This window comes from Carassius carassius, chromosome 21, assembly GCF_963082965.1.
Source record: "Carassius carassius chromosome 21, fCarCar2.1, whole genome shotgun sequence".
Taxonomy (NCBI): domain Eukaryota; kingdom Metazoa; phylum Chordata; class Actinopteri; order Cypriniformes; family Cyprinidae; genus Carassius; species Carassius carassius.
Window position 1 is genome coordinate 21,939,356 of NC_081775.1, and position 17,820 is coordinate 21,957,175.

At 39.8% G+C, this 17,820-nt stretch overlaps 1 protein-coding gene across 4 annotated transcripts in view; it reads right to left on the reverse strand.

Moving 5' to 3' along the window:
* Positions 1-17,820, reverse strand: part of LOC132097854 (long-chain-fatty-acid--CoA ligase ACSBG2-like) — a 33,521-nt gene that overhangs the window by 3,882 nt on the left and 11,819 nt on the right. For 3 of the 4 annotated variants that reach the window (XM_059503813.1, XM_059503812.1, XM_059503815.1), the window contains exons 3-15: positions 13,892-13,974; positions 10,867-11,135; positions 8,505-8,593; positions 7,995-8,115; positions 7,562-7,642; positions 7,294-7,443; positions 6,996-7,172; positions 5,971-6,152; positions 4,873-5,115; positions 4,569-4,786; positions 4,283-4,422; positions 2,973-3,219; positions 1,856-2,868 (exon numbers count right to left, since the gene is read on the reverse strand). In XM_059503813.1, the coding sequence (XP_059359796.1) occupies positions 2,750-2,868; positions 2,973-3,219; positions 4,283-4,422; positions 4,569-4,786; positions 4,873-5,115; positions 5,971-6,152; positions 6,996-7,172; positions 7,294-7,443; positions 7,562-7,642; positions 7,995-8,115; positions 8,505-8,593; positions 10,867-11,135; positions 13,892-13,974 (2,119 nt within the window). In that variant the 3' untranslated portion in view covers positions 1,856-2,749. Of the gene's footprint in view, positions 1-1,855; positions 2,869-2,972; positions 3,220-4,282; positions 4,423-4,568; positions 4,787-4,872; positions 5,116-5,970; positions 6,153-6,995; positions 7,173-7,293; positions 7,444-7,561; positions 7,643-7,994; positions 8,116-8,504; positions 8,594-10,866; positions 11,136-13,891; positions 13,975-17,820 lie in introns of those variants that run through there. The other variant, XM_059503816.1, reaches the window with a different exon arrangement.

A 17,820-nucleotide genomic window follows, 5' to 3' on the forward strand; every position in this document is an offset into this window, starting at 1 on the left:
TAATTTATTCCTGTGATTTTTTTTTTAGCAGCCATTAGTCTAGTCTTCAACGTCACATGATCCTTCAGAAATCATCCCCATATACTTATTTGCATATTACTCATTTTATATTATGTTCTGCTGCTTAATGGTTTTTGTAGAAACTGATACATTTTAAAAGTATTTTTAGTAGTGCTGTCAAGTGATTAATCACATCCAAAATAAAGTTTTTGTTTACATAATAAATATGTGCTTACTGTGTCTATTTACTATGTATATAATATGAATTATATATACATGCATGTATATATTTTGAAAATATTTGCATGTATTTACATGCTTGTATGTATATTCATATAATTCATATTATGTATAAATATATTTAATACATTTAATACTATTTTTCTTAAATATATATGTGCATGTGTGTGTATTTATATATGCATAATAAATGTACACCATACACATATTTTGTAAACAAAGTTATTTTTAATGTGATTAATCGTGATTAATCATTTGACGGCACTAATTTTTATGGAATTAAAAGCATTTATTTGAAATCTAAATATTCTATCATGTCTGTACCGCAACTTTTTATCAGTTCAGTGCATCCTCGTTGTTTCTATTAATTTGTTAATTTGTATTCCAATTTTTAACCCAGGTTTATGAAGCCCTGATACATATTGTGGTAATAAATCACCCTGGGTTTACAACTATTACAAGATCATAATCTGATCTAATATTTTGAATCATATTTAAAAATAAAAATCCTACAATAATCATAAAACATTAGCCAAAGTATAGAAACATTTTAATGAGTATTTACGAGCTGTATTCCATTAAAATAACACTATACACATGGCACGTGCCTAATCAGCTATGAGCTATTTTGGATCCTGGTGACCAATTAATATTCATTTCAAGTCAAAGGACAAGACCTTTCAAGATTTAATCATGGTTACATCACATTTATTGTCCAGTAAAGGGATAATTCACACATACATACATACATACAAGTAGAAACCTGGAGTTTCATCTCCCAAAATCAACTAGGTTCAGTAATCCAGTTTCAACAATGACATGCACGTTTCGGAAACCCTTAACATCACACTACACAACAAACTGTCACCCAATTCAATAGTTTTCAGAGTCAGGTAAAACCAGGTGATCCTTTCACAGTCTGAGACTTCACATCATGTCCATGTTTACACATTTCTAAATGGACTGCCCTTCAAGCTGCTCCAAATCTAGATCAGACTTGCATTAGACAGTCACAGGATTTTTGTCTAAAAAGAAACTTTTTTTTTTTTTTAAATGCAAGCAGATTTTGAAAAAGTAATTTAGTTGAAGCCATAATAGAAATCCCAGATAGAAGAAAGGATATCAATTACTAGCTCTACCTTCATTCTCACTAATTCTCATCGAGCAAACAACTTGTCTCATTACATGCACAAATTAAACTATGTCTTATTAACAAAAAGGCCTCGCTGTGGTCATGTTATGCAGTCAGAGAGTATACACACTGAAGTAACAGGTCCAGGATTTGAGGAAAGCTTTTTAGATATAACTAATCTATTTAAAGAGGGAAAATCATATCTTTGGGTTTGCATTAAGTGATTTGCAGTTGTGTGTGTGTATATATATATATATATATATATATATATATATATATATATATATATATATAAGCACTTGACTGATTAAATGGCACTTCCCAATTCACAAACTTTCCAAAGTTCGATCATTTAACCTCTTTGATCAACCCATATGCTTTTTCTATATTGCATTGTTATTGTTTTTACTATGCGGCATACAATAAAAAAAAATCAGATACATTTTTGGTCAAAATATCCTTATTGCACATGCAAAGCAAAAAAATAATGCAACATAGCTTGGTGACTCAAATTCTGATCTCCTCACACCAGCTCCTTCACATCCCCGTTTTCATAAGTTAAATATTAACCTGTTCTTTCAATTCTGATTATATGGTTTTTCATAAAGACTGCATGACATCCAACCTCTTGCTACTTTAAGGATTGACACAGCAAAGGCATCAAAACAAATGTATGCATTATGTATTTACATTATATAACAGATTCATTTTTACAAAGAATTCGAATGACAAAATTATCCAACTGCATAAGCGAAACAAACATTCAAATGACACATTTGGTAACAAAAAACTAACAGAACATTTATGGCTTATATGGAATGGGATTCTTGCTAAATGATCTTCACAGAACGTCTTGAGGTTGTTACTAGTTTTCTTTAAGCAGTCAGTCTTTTTGGTGGCAGCAGTGCCATTGATGAAAGAGCACAACCACAAAATGCTTTTCTCAAAGTATTCAGTCATGTCTGATGTGTAAGTTCGCTTGTTAGGTATTAAGATTTCTAAAACTTTGTTGTTAAATTAAACCATAAATTAACTGGCATCTTTGAACACGGACATTCAAGTCACCTGCACTTACATATAAATCAAGAACATGGCTCAAAAGACACTTCATTATAATTAGGCAAGAAAATAAATAGCACATCACCACAAAAATAAAAAAAAGTCAAATTCACAAATGGCTTTTTGTTTTTTAAACATGTTTTCTTTCTTACTATAATACAGAAAAATGTAAACCATATGAAATAAACAACAATTAAAAAACCGTGAACAAATATTAACTAAAAAATGGACAAACAAAACACAAGGTCTGAGTGTAAGTGTGTTTTTTTAGACCATGTCTGTCCCCTTGTCTCCTGTCTCCGACTTTTTGTTGGAGACCTATTTAGGAGGCAAAGGGTTGTCTGGGGTGGCTGGGGTCAAGACTTCTTTGTAAAAGTTCTCAATCTGGTCTTTGTACATCTTCGTGACCACTGGCCTCTTGAGCTTCATCGTGGGCCCTGTGTGAGAGAGTATAAAACAGCTAAACAAACAGCCTATATAGACCTTAATACACATGAAAGCCTTAAATAACACACAAAAAGTTAATTACTAGGAAACTTACCCAGCTCTCCGCCAGGGATTGAGAAATCCTTCTCCAAAACGGTCCATTTCTGGATGCGCTGGGCGTTAGAGGTGGCTTTCTCGTTGACGCGGTTGATGCCTTCTTGAATAGCCGCGTGTACGACTCGGTCACGGCCACCGGCGATCTCGCTGACTCGCGTGGAGTTGCTGCCGAGTTTACGACACAACTCCACCGCCTCAGGAGTCAGTTCGTCTTCGGGAGAGCCCGTTTCGTTGTTTACCTGACACTGAGAGCAAAAAACAAGAGCCGTCAGCATTTTCTAACGGTAAGTTGTCTATATTCGATTAAATAACGTTACGTCTTTTAATAAAACATTTCCCCGTCAATATTTAAGTACGTTATGGCTAAATCGCAGTGTGCAAAGCACTCCGTCATGATGCTAAGCTGTTGTTGTAGTTGCCAGAGCACAAATATGTGGATATTAAGGTGTTGCAGTTGCTAGGGTTTCTCGTTATTTGGTCTCTAGAAATGATGCGGTTCCCTCATTTTACCGTTTTTTTTTTATTGTCCACTGCGTGAAAACTTTAAATCCTATATATGTAATATCATGTAAGTTACTCAACAAAACTACACCATTTTAGTCTTAATTCATATCAGAATACAATGGTACGGGACAAGTTACACAGCTAAGGAAATATTATATGAGCAACATTAAGTATGTATTAAAGTACTAGTGCTCACTTGCCTTAGCAAACGCCACTAGTTACATTTTTCTTTTTTTGTACGGTTGATTGCCACCAGGGGGCGATCCCGAGAAAAACAACAGAACATGTAGTTACACTCACTGTCCACTAGTTAGCAGCGGCTGCTCTTTGATAACACTTAAAACATTTTCCACTTGATTATACTGATATGATCTCATTAGTGTAATAAAAATGCACTCATGCTTCTTTAAAATGAATGTTATCTCTCCGCAAACTTACATAACCCAACTATCTTTTTGTAAGAGCCTTTGGATGAGATGTTCTGATTCGATTTACAGCATTCAGGTTCAGGGGAGCATGACATCGGCCATGGTTACACAAGAAGGCCATTAAAAAAGAATCAGTAATGTTGAATAACTTTTTCCTTTAGCTGATGAGATTTTGGTGAAAAATAGTCACATAGGACTATGCCAGAGAAATATAAATCCAACATGACCACTCGTCAGTCATGGTTGGTTAAAAAAAAAAAGCTCAGATTTGTGGATAAGATCACTTGTTGCTCTATCACATCGTACCTGGTTAGGTTAATAGTGGACAACCTTAACACAGAGGTTTATATTGGGGTCATCTGCCCAGTACGGATACCTTAATGGTGAGCAGCATGGAGAGGAACTTTCTCTTGTCTCCGATAAGCATGGAATTGCTGATGAGCGGAACGGCCTCTTTAACAGCATCCTCAATGGGCACTGGGGGAATATTTTCACCTCCGGCTGTGATGATCAATTCTGGGATACAAACATAAATTTCATTACAAGCACCAGACAAAAATCACATTGAAATCTGTGTTAAGGTGAAATTATAAACTGCCCAGTGCTTTCAGTTCCAGTGAATAAGAGGAAGCACAAATCTGTTTTCGATTGATGGTCATTACCTTTAATGCGTCCGGTGATAAACAGGAAGTCATCCTGGTCGTGTTTTCCGAGGTCACCCGAGTGCAGCCAGCCATCTGCATCCAGAGCCTCTTCGGTTTTATCAAGCATATTCAAGTAGCCCATGAACACATGACGGCCCCAGAAACAAATCTCTCCATTGCCATCGGCATCAGGATTGAAGATCTTTGTCTTGCAGCCTGGAATCACCTTTCCACAGCTGAGAAAGAGATGTAAGTAAGAAATAAATGAGAAGTTCAAGCTGAAGTGACTGAACTAGCTTTAAACAAATGAAGGTTTCAGTACCTGGTGAGTCTGAAGGCATCGGACACGGAGATGGTGTGCGGTCCAGAGCTCTCGCTCATGCCATAGAGCTCAAACAGAGGAATGTCCAGACTGAGGAAAAACTCCAGTGTGTCTTTGGTTATGGGAGCTGCTCCCGTGTAGCACCTCGTACAGCGATCCAGTCCCAGCGCCTTCCGAACCTTCCGGAACACCAGACGCTTCGCCAGTCGATAGTTTAATGGCTTTCTGGACAGGCTGCCATTACTGAGGACATAAGACCGTTTCTCTTTATTAAAACAGCCAACAATTTATACTAACATTATTTCATATTACAAAATGTCATTACGTGATGTATCGATAATCGTAACAAATCGGGTTTTTTTTTAATCTAATTTAATATAATTTTAGATTTAAATCAATATTAGCAGAATAAAAGTTTGCTTGAAAATTTTAAAAAGCCTTTTATTAGTATTTTATTACTTAGGAATGAAATCTGACTTCACAGATATTCTTAATAAAATAAATATTTTAATATTTTATTTTATTAAGTAGTATTAATTGTTATAGGATGTTTTTTTAATGATTTTAAATCATTAATTAAAAAAAAAATGTTTCAAATTTCTAAAACAAGGTTAAAAATTGATGAATCAAGAAGCCATGTTTTACTTTTTTGTAGCATTTAATTTTTTCCACTTAGGTCAACTTGCCTAGACTTGCCTTTATTTTGCATTTTTCTAATGTATTACATTTTTTACATTTAATTTAAATAATTTTATTTACATTACAGTTTGGGTGAAAAGTTGATTCAAATTGTTTTTATTTTAATTTTTTAAATAAGGAAATCTAACCAAGTATTTTTAATATAAATAAATATTTTATTTTAATAATTTATTTGATTTCTTAATTTTAAATGTTTTAAGTTTCTAAAAACAGGTTTAAACCAGATTTTGAATCTCCGATTTTCAGTGTGGTCTCAGACTTTTGTATCTAACTACATAAGTGAAATAAATGACATACAGTTCAAAATGGGTGTCATATGTTAATGACTGATAATGATGTTTGTGTCTAAATGTTTCTGTCTTGTTTTGTGTCTGTGTATGTGTATTTGTGTGTACATACAGCTCCATTTTGTTGAGGTTGGTCTGCAGGCCCACGTCTTTGGCCCAGGACGCCACCTTTCGGCGCACGGTGGACGATTTGGCTCCAATCGACTTCATCTTTTCCTGCATCTTCTCCCACACCCGCGGCACACCCATGAACGCGGTAGGACGTATTTCTCGTAGAGTGTTAGCCAAAGAACCCTGGAACATACAGTGACTTCTATTAATACGCATGTAAGCAGTCTCTGCATGGTTTGCCAAAGAGTTCATGTTCACGTGTATATGCCAACATCAGCTGACACACCCAGGGATGTATCAGGTGAGACAAGCAGGTATGTCATATTCATTTCTGTCCCTGTGATCCTAAATCAATGACTCTATTATAAAACAGCACTGTGGCGCTACATTGAAACCAACAGACTGAGGTACTACAGATATCACATGCTCAGCTTCTACAGATCACAGGAGACACATCATACAGCCGTTTTAATATAATATTAGCAGATTTCTGAAAATGAAACACTTCACAAAAGCCTTTTTGTGTGAGTTAGCTCCATGACCAAGGCTTACGTTCATCAAAAGACTCTTTAAAAGGATTATACAGTTGGTTTAAACCAACAAGACTGCCTTTAGAAGGAACTTATTTTAAATACAGAAAACAGAGAGATTGGGGAGGAAAACAGGAAGTGCCTTCACTAGTATGAACACTAGACTTTTTAATGTTTTTGAAAGAAGTCTTTTATGCTCACCAAGGCTGCATTTATTTGGTCAAAGGCACAGTAAAAATACTAATATTGCAAAGTACTAAAATTAAATGCTTTCTATTTTAATATATTAAAACATGTTATTTATTCCTGTGATGGAAAAGCTGAATTTTAAGCATTACTTATTCTACAGAAATCATTCTAAAGTGCTGATTTGTTGCTCAAGAAACAGATTTGATACAGTGCTGCATAATATTTTTCTGGAACTTGGTATTTTATTCAGGTCTCCTTGATAAATATAAGAGTCATTTATAAGGTTGTGAGAATTACATATGGGTACCTTTAGTGCATCAGGCTGTGCAAAGTATGTGACTCCTCCTGCTTTCATGGGAAGCCAGATGTCAATCATCTGTGCAGCAATGTGGCTGAGTGGCAGGTAACTCACGACCACTTCCTGTAGCTTATCTGCATCTGTCAGGGTCACATCTCGGCCCGTTGCAAATGCTGTCCATGTGAGCTACAGGAAAAGAGAGAACATCTTAGTGCTGAGAATGACTGGTGACTCATGTAAACCCTTGCTTTTGACTTATTATGGATGTTGTGGGTTAAGTATGGGCTATGTTTTGCATTCAACTCACATTGTCGTGACTAAGCATGACTCCCTTTGGCTGGCCCGTGGTTCCGGATGTGTAGATCAGTGTGCAGCACTGATTGGGTTTCTGGGAGCTGATGATATCATCCAGCTGAGTATCAGGCTCTTCGCGGCCCAGGTCCATAAACTCTGCCCACTATGTGCATTGGATATTTACATAGCAAATGTCAGATTTCAATTAGTAATGGAGGGGGACTAAAACAGAAAATGAAGATCTGAGAGCTGAATTGAGATATTTGACTAATCAAATGTACCGTGTAGAGATTGGGCTTCTTCTCTTTCAGCTCATCTTTGTATTGGATAATGGCTTTTAGGTGCGGTAATTTGTCCTGGACCTGAAATGAAGCACGCAGACATCAGAATAAGAGATCATCAGGAAAAAGCCTACAGCAGATGTGTTTAATCAGCAGGTACTGAATGTCTGATTAAACTAGAGACCCTGAAAATCATTCTCAGGATCTGAGAACTGGCACTGTTTTTTTTTCTTTCTTTTTTTTTGACAAAAGGCAGGGTAATTAACATTTACGAATTATGAGATTCGGGGCATACATGTGTTTAACCGCCTTAAAAATAATGTCACAGTGTAAAAACTTCTGAATAGTAGTCTAGATCTAAGTTCTGATCTGAGTGTATTTAGAAAAGGTTCTAGATGGGTTAATTTGGAAATAGGTCCTTCACTCTCATTACCTGCAAGACCTTCTGAAGCTGTTTGTGGTTTTCCACCACAAGGATGTTGGCCTGGCAGTTCTCCGCCACATACTGGCACGCCTCGGGTGAGTTGGTGGTGTAGATCCCCACAGCAAACCCCCTGCCAACAGCATACAGAATCCCTCAATAAACATCCTTAAGTCAGTTAAAACTGTAACCAAAAGGGCGAGTAGTTCTTCAGCAGGAAACAACTTCAAACATTAACAACATTCCCATCATTCTGACTCCACCTATAAGTTTACCAACCCAGACTATGTGATGCTGTTTAGCAATTACAGGTAGTGCTTCAATCATCCGTCTCCACTAAAGTCATAAAGGCAGCTGGACAGTTTATGGCACTATTTGATGAAAATGATTAAAGCTTTGTTTGGGACAAACACAGGCTGTGTTCTGATCATGAGTTATGACAGCAGAATGCATGTATGTTTAAGGACGATTTGAAGACTCATAAAGGACAGAATGTAAAACATCCTAACAATAAACACTTACCCAGCTAAAATAGCCCCGATGTCAGCAATAAACCACTCGACAGCGTTAAACCCGAGGATACCGACGCCGTGGTACCGCTCCAGACCAAGCTGTGAACATATACACACAGTTAGCACATGTACATTAACATTTCAAACCAAAATTTTACATCGCAGGCCTGATTCGAAGCATAATGTATTGTTTGCATGTAAAAAGATGAAGTTGTTTTAGTTATCACTTTTAAGTATTCCAAGAAGTCCCACATTTTTGCAGTTAAATAAATGTTTAGGTAAATACTGCCTTCAGTTTAAGATGTTTTGCAATAAGACTTGGAGATAAACAATTTGTGAAGCAGTTTGGTACATTACAGTGCTCAGTGTTTTAACCGTATTTGTGTATGTATATTAAAGTCACATCACATCTCTTTCCTGATGTCATTCTTTTGTGTTTATTACTGCCTAGGGCAGTATTTCCCAATCCCAGTCCTTGCTCCCCCTTCCCTGCATATTTCGTATGCATCTCTTAGCATGTACAATGTTTGTTCTATTGGACCATAAGTGAGGTGTAAATAAATAACTGTGAAGTGTAAATAATCTGATATTCCACCATGATTCTAGTGAAATTAGTGTTTATGTTCCATTAAAAGTGAAGTGAGTGAAGTGACATGCAGCCAAGTATGGATACCCATACTCAGCATTTTTGCTCTGCATTTAACAAATCCCAAGTGCACACACACCCAGAACAGTGAGCAAAGGGCATTAAAGTGTGTACGACGTGAATTTAAATTGTATTTATTTACCGAGGTATATGATGTCACACTTGTCTGTTTGTGAAGAAGCTGCGCAGCACAAATTCCATGAATAAATGTTCCGAAGTGAAGAAAACTTCAATGTTTTCTTCCCTGCTTGTAGTAGAGAACAATAAACAACTGTGTAGGAATCATATCTATCGGAACACAGTTCATGTTCTAATGAGCTGGTTATAGGAGTCAAGTGTGTTAATAGGGATACTCCACCTCAAAGTGAAAATTTTGTCATTAAACTCTTGCCCCCATGTTGCTCCAAACCCGTAAAAGCTTTGTTCGTCTTCAGAACACAATTTAAAATATTATGGATGAAAAACAGGATACTTAAGACTGTCCTATAGACTGCCAAGTAACACTGACAAGGTCCAGAAAAGTTGCAAGGACTGTGATTGGGAACCGCTGGCCTAGGGTATACACAACTCAATCTGAACCGCTACCACAGGGTTTGAGTTGGACAAGTTACACTCCTCTTTGTTGCTTCATAAACAAAACCATGGAAATCTGCCCACATTGGCCGCCAGGCATGACGTCCTGTTCCCCACAGGGAGAACGTGACCAGTTGGGAGTTGAACTTCATCCATAGATTAGGGCATGGAAAAACTGAAGACGATAAACAAGAGCCTCCAGCTGGAGAGAGAAACTATTCTCAGGTACTGTGGCCAAATATCCTCAAGCTGCACAACTGAGGGACTCAAATCTGCCTCTGACTGGGTTGTGCACAATTCAAAATCATGTCCAGGTCATATTACACAACAAAAGCAAAAGGAAAAATATGAAATTATATATTTTGAATAAAGAAAATGAAGCCCATTTTAGAACATCCATCGTAACACTTATTAATTTAATGTGGACATAAACAATTTTCATTAACATAAAGAAATTAAAATGGCAAATAAGGTATTATTTTTCTTCATTCAAAATATGTTTTTATTTCTGTCTTTTGAAATTGTGGTGAAATACGAACAGTACTCATCCCATACGCCTGATCACACAGTGCACTCATTGCTGGCACTTTCTCCCTGAGGTAACTTGAGGTCAAATGCTTTATTCAAGGACACAACAGTGATTGCATGAGGTCTGTCTGTGATCTCAATAACAGTTACATCAGATTATGAGTGTTTATAAGGTTTTAAGTGTTTGTTATCAGGTACCTCTGACATAAAAACGTTCCTTTTATCAGGGACATTACCGAGTCATTTTAGAGAAGACCGTAAGGCTAAACAGCCATAATCTCAACAGCGACAGCAAGAAGATAATGGAAATTACTAGAGTTACTCCATTGCTATACAACAGAAAGTCATGGGTCAAATCTGTTATGCTACCTAGGTGCTACACTCAAAATTCAGCCTGTTAATATTTCTCACCTTTAGTATGTTTGCCAACTGTATTACAATTAGGGCTGAACAGTATCAGTGTGAAAGAGTTTTAGGCTAGTTTCCAGTCTGTCACAATTGGTTCTGAGTGATGTATTAAACACTGATGTGATTTTTGCTGGTTTACATGTCAGTCTAACTGGCTATGATATTTTAGTTAAAATAGTATGCAGTATAAAAAAAAACCTAATTTAACAGTCCTCACCTTGAGGAAGCTCTTGGCAGCAGTGCGGCAAGACTTGTAGTACTCGTTGTATGTCATGGTTTTCCACTGCTCTCCATCTTTCCAGCCCAGCGCGTTGTAGTTGCCAAAGCGTTGGACTGTAGAAGTGAACATCTGGTTCACAGTCAACGGGGGTTCAGCCTCAGGGCCGGACTCACCAATCCTGAGCTTCACCTCTCCATCCCTGTGTGTCGTCCAGAGCTCTATGCCCTTAGCGGGCAGGGAGAGCGAGTTGGGACGAGGGGCGGCACCTATAAAGCGAACAGCCATTTATTGCCATTAATAACTAATTATTTTGCACAGTGTTGTCTGATAATTTAATCACACAACTGTAACCAGACAACCTCCTATAAATCAGTTCTTTATGAGTAACATGATACAGTTATGGTATCAGGTAGTACTTTGAGATATAACATAATGCTGAATAATTAACACTTATAAACTGTTATATTCAAAGATCAACACAGTGAAACTGTATTGTTAGTGAAATCTGTTCTAGTATCTAAGTTGTGTGTTTCTGTGCACAGTTTCTAAAGTCTGAAGTGTCTGTGTGGTCTTTTCGTTTGCACAGACAATGAAGAATTTCTGCTGCAGCGTCTGTTTTAAATCAAATGTTTTAGTGACACACTATCAGGACATTTACTTGCACACACTTTCACCCCATTCATCACTAGTATCTAGTATACACACACTAGCACAGAGTTTCTAATGAGGCTTCAAAAGCAGAGCTCATATCAGTAGGGCTCTGTTTATTCTTCTGCCTCGAAGCCTCTTTTAATTTATTCTTTCGCAATTATTTTTTTTTATGTGACACAACGTCACCCACAAAGCGGAAGGAGACACAAGCGCTGCGTCCGAAATCGCATACTGCAAGGAGTCAGCAGTGTTTTGATTTGAGGGTGCGGGCAAACGTAAAGAGAACGTTGTGGCATGTGTCCATTGCAAGATAGAGCTGGCATAACACAACTAGGGCCCTATGATTTCCGCCACGCAGAAAACGCTGAGGGAATCGCGGAATCCAGTCATAAAAACGGAATTTACAGTTTAATGCGGAATGGCACGGAATTTGCCCAATTTTAAATGAATTAATCAAAAATAGGTCATTGCACTTACATCAAATCACGATATGGACTAATATCTGTAAATATTAAGCCGGAACAGTCTAGAAGCGCGTTTTCCTTTATCACACACACTGAAGCGGGCGTGACGCTCGCGGTGATTTCAGCGTCTGCTGTCTCACTAAATAAGGACGTGAAACACATGAACAACATCTCCAGAACTGCTCTGACAGTCACTTCATGAGCATTTGACCGTTTGATTTGAGTAAAACTAGCGTCACATCACATACACAGAACTGTAAAGGTACGTCAACCCGTCAAAATAAAAGTCCGGTGTCCTGACATTTTATCCTACCCGTCAAGATTTTCCTACCCGGGTTTACTGCACATGCGCACATCAATATCGCATCAATATAATTAGGCAAAAACACATTTTTACACGATTACTCGATTAATCGATGGAATCTTTGGTAGAATACTCGATTACTAAAATATTCGATAGCTACAGCCCTACATATCAGTATGCAAACTCTTTAAGAAAGTGACCACTACCTCATTCACCATAGAACTGACGTCATTCTACTACCTCATCAGTCAGCTAAACAAAATAACTGCTCTTGAGCCCTTTGTCAATTTAAACAGACTGAATAAGCTTATTTTTTGCACTTTATGCGTTTATCTGCACTTTTTGTTCACTTCACTGATTTGCACTCTATCTACCATTTGCCTTGCGCTGCTTTATTTAACTTTATTTTTAATTTTATGTCTTTTTTTACATTCCCTTATTGTATAGTTGTATCTACATTTTATATTTGATCTAGATTTTTAGGCTCTACTGTTAATGTTATCTGTATGCACCGGGGGTCTGAGAGTAAAGCAATTTCGATTCTCTGTATGTATGTACTGTACATGCGGAAGAATTGACAATAAAGCAGACTTGACTTGAGTTATTTTCATGTGAACAGCACAACTGATTTGTGAACGGTTCAAATTTAAAGGTGACGTGTGTCATTTTTTAACTAGAAAACAAAAATGTAATCTGTTTATCTGTTTGCAAGGGTTTATGGCAGGAGTGCTTGCTTGGAAACAATTCTTGCTTTGGCTGCTAATGGAGCAGAAATTACATTTACAATTACATTACAACTTCACTTTAAAAAACAATAATAATATAAGAAAATTATATTAACAGGATTTGATCTTGACTGATTTTACAGGTGAGCATGAAAGGGGAAGAAAGACACCCTATAACTGTACAACATCCTGTGCAGCATCAGTCTGATACCTATAACTATATGCAGACTTCTGCAAAACTGATTGAAATGAAAAACAAAGCCATCACAGCAGCTTGACCTGTAATCCAAGGTCATGTGACTTAATGACCTCATTCAAAGCTTCTTATGTAAACACGACAGATAACAGCAGAGCGATGGAACTTCTGGAAGTTCACACATGGGTTGCTTTCAAATTGCAATGCAACTGTTTAAGTCACATGTGACTGTAAAAATTCCTATAAAAATACTGTCATCCTGCAACGGGTCTAAAGGAAAGGGAAGTTAGTTTGCATAGGGACAGCAACTTCCTTTTAAACACTTCCTCTGAGCACTCACTACTCAAAGCCCTACTGATCTCAAGCTCTCCAAAAGCTGACGCTGCATACGAGTTTTCGTGATGAAAACACTGATGAAACATTGAGCTGCAAGTTGTGGGTTTGTGCTCTGGCCAGCTTTCCATCGCTCTGCTCTTTATCCGTGTAGTGCAGAACTGAATGCACACACGGTGGTATATGTAAAGATGTATATGGCATGTGTTCAAAATGTCCGCTATGGTCATATGTGCGTGTATGAGTGAGAATAAGTATGTTTGTTTGTAAGACAGTGAGAATGTGTTCTAGACTTTTCACCCAAGTGTTTGTGAGTTTAAAGTGATTTGCAAGAGTGTGTGAGGCTCACCTGATTCTGTGTGTGTGCTCTGTTGGGCTTTGGTATTTGATTGCTCTTCTCTGGCACATGCTGATTCCTCCTCCGATGACTCACTGTGAGGAAATCGAATAATGACTTTTCCAGACAAGCAACATTCTGCCGTTTAAATAGTTTAATCTCTCTCTCAAACCTATGACCTTACATTATTTAGATTATTCTGTGAGGTTCAGATCAAATGAGTGTTAATGTCTTTCACCAAAGTGCAAAACATCTCGGTTACGTATGTAACCTTGGTTCCCTGAATAGGGAACGAGATGCTGCGGTGACGTCACCACTATGGGAACACCTTCGGTGTGACGAATGTCTGAAGCCCTATACCATCCCGCCAATCCTATTGGCCAAATAGCGCTTGGCACCGCCCCACGCATGCGTACGCATATATACCTGGTGCCGCGCGCCATTTCACTCAGATTTCATGACTGAAGAAGAAGAATGCTATCAAGGTATGGCACGGCCAGGACCGCAGCATCTCGTTCCCTATTCAGGGAACCAAGGTACGTAACCGAGATGTTCCCTTTCATAGGTCACTTCAATGCTGCGGTGACGTCACCACTATGGGAACGCTATACCATAACGCCTGATGTACCTGATAGCTGGGATCCAAGGAAGCATCTGCTCAAGCGGAGAGAACCCGGGAGCCAGGAGCCATCCTCACATCCAGACTGTAAGACTTGATAAAAGTGCTCGGTGAGGACCAACCTGCAGCAGCACAGATACCATCCATAGAAGATCCACTGAGAAAGCTTGAGAAGAAGCCACTGCTCTCGTGGAATGAGCTTTAACTCCTAAGGGCGAAGCGAGCCCGCGCGCCTCATAGGCTAAAGATATTGCCTCCACCAGCCAATGGGGCATGCGCTGTTTGTAACTGCATGGCCTTTATTCCTTTGTCCAAACAGACAAACAGCTGGTCAGACTCAACCATGGGGCAGTACGATCCACATAAGTCTTTAAGCTCTCACAGGGCAAAGACTTAGATCTCCAGACTCCGCCACAGCAGGGGATAAAGCCTCCAGGACCACCTGCTGGAAGCGAAAGGGATTAGATGCGACCTTAGGGACATAATTAGGCCTTGGTCGCAACAACACTTTCACAGAGCCCGGTGCAAACTCCATGCACGAGGATGAGACAGAAAAAGCCTGTAAATCCCCAACTCTCTTGAGAGAGGATAAAGCCATAAGAAGTGTCTTAAAAGTCAGGATTTTATCCGGTACAATTTCCAAGGGCTCAAACGGATGCCCAGATAAACCATGCAACACAATGGATAAATCCCATGAAGGAACTCGCACGGGGCGGAAAGGCCTCAGCCGTCGCGCACCCTGTATGAACGAGTGGATGACGGCCCACTGAGGCACCATTTATATATTCGTGGTAAGCTGAATGGCTGCCACGTAAACCTTTAGGGTAGCTGGTGTCACTCCATCCGAAAAACGGTCCTGAAGGAACTCCAGTACTGACGCACTGGGCAGTAAACTGGATCCATTTTATGAGTTTCACACCAGGTCGTAAACAGTCTCCACTTGAAAGCATATAAGCGTCTCGTAGAAGCTGCTCTAGAATTCAGTATAGTCTCGGTAGTTTCAGCAGAAAGACCGGGATATATTAAACTCACTCCGCTCAGAGGCCACGCCCACAGATTCCATAGATCTGGCCTCGGGTGCCAAATCAGTCCCTGTGCTTGTGATAATAAATCCTGTCTGAGGGGAATCTCCCATGGAGAGCCCGCTAACAGATTGATCAGATCCGCAAACCACGGCTGTGTGTGCCACCGCGGAGCCACCAGCAGCAGCTGTTCCACCCTGTCCAGCCGTATTCTGCATAATACCGCCGAAATCAGACGGATTGGGGAAAACGCATACAAACTGGTCCTGGGCCAGTTGTGGGCTAATGCATCCAAGCCCAGGGGTGCTGGAGGGCATAGGGAGAACCAAAGCGGGCAATGCGTAGTCGTGTTCGACGCAAATAAATCCACTTTCGCTTCCCCGAAAATCTGCCATAGGACACTCACCGTTTGGGGGTGCAATCTCCATTCCGCTTGCTCCAGAGTCTGCCTGGATAGCAAATCCGCTCCGAAGTTCAACGTCAGGGGACATGAACAGCTCGGATCGATAGAAATTTGTTCTGAAACCAAAAAGAACATGTCTCGCCAGCCTGCACAGGGGGCGAGAGCATAATCCTCCCTGATGATTCAGGTATGACACAACCGCTGTGTTGTCTGATCTGAGCAGCACATGACGGCCGATCAGCAGATTCGAGAAATACTGGAGAGCCAGAAAAAAAAACGCCAGTAATTCCAACCTGTTTATGTGCCAACTGCGTTGCGCCGCTGTCCACACTCTCTGGGCTGGGCGCCCTTGACAAACAGCTCCCCAGCCGGTCGTGAAAAGACGCATCCGTCGTGACAGTCTCTCGGGAAGCACAAATCCCCAGCCGAACTCCGGTCAGGAGAATTCGGTTGACATACATAGTTTTAGCGACATCACACACCGCCGTGTCACCGGAATCGTCCGATGCGGAAGACAACGGGGTGAAACATTCAGTCTTTTTGTCCACCACTGAACAGGGCGCATGTGAAGTAATCCCAGACGAATTACAGGGAATGCCGTTGCCATAAGACCTAAGTCTGAGGCACAATCTCACTGTCACTGCGCGACCCGCTCTGAAGCGCCGCACGCATGATGCAATCGACTGAGCGCGGGAGAGAAAGCTTCGCTGTCATCGCACGAGAGTCCAACTCTAATCCCAGAGGGTTGTCCGTTGAGAGGGGATTAAAACACTTCTCTTGGATTTCATGCGTAAGCCCAGGCTGTTAAATCTGTTAAATGGATGGAGCTCTGGCCAGAGCTCCATCCATGCACTTTGAGAAAGTACTAATACGCTTTGCCCTCTAAAGCGAATCTGAGGAACTTCCTGAGTCTCTTGATGATCTGAATATGAAAATATGCATCCTTCAGATCGATCGTGACAAACCAATCGTTTGGTTGAATCTGAGACAAAATAGACTTTACCATCAACATCTTGAATTTTCTCGGCCTGAGTGCAAGATTCAGATGGTGTAAATCCAGAATGGGTCGTAATCTGCCGTCTTTTTTTTTTTTTGTACCACAAAATAACGGCTGTATAAACCCTGCCTCCATCTGAGAGGGGTGTACTTCCTCTAAAGCCCCTTTGCTCAGGAGAGTTGACATCTCCTGTCGCAGCACCGCTATTTCCATCGGTTTCGCCACCGTGGAAAGAATTCTGCGGAAAGGAGGCGGGCCTTATTGAAACTGAATGGTGTATCTAGAGCTGAAACAACGAATCGATTTAATCGATTAAAATCGATTATTAAAATAGTTGTCAACTAATTTAGTCATCGATTCGTTGCTAAATAACTTATTTGCCGTAAGCGGCTAATTTCGGGCATATTTCAAATCTGCGGTGACCAAAGTGTGGCAGTAATGAGCCACCGGAGGTTTTACTCAGCCAGTACAACAGGAGAAGTAGCGAATAGCCAATAGCTGTCCTCGTTTTATGTCACGTGCTTCCCGAAACAGCGTCTCTGCAGCATTCAGCGGGATGTGGGAGTACTTTACTTTGAGCCTTCAAAAAAGAAGATTAACCTGTAAACTCTGCACTACTGAACTGTTTAAGGGGCCGTTCACATATGGCGTCTTTTGCGCGCTCATGTTCGTTATTTCCAATGTAGGCGAGCAGTATGCGCGCTCATAATGGAAGCGACGCGGTTGCGACGCGCCCGTTTTTCCAGGCGCGATCGCACCGCATCGAGTTAAAAATGTTTCAACTTTTCAGAATGCGGCAAGCGCACCGCGGGTCATGTGACAAGAACTAACCAATCAGCTTCATCCTTTCCCGTAACAACGTTTAAAGCTCAGCCAAGATGAAGGAACAGCTGATCATAG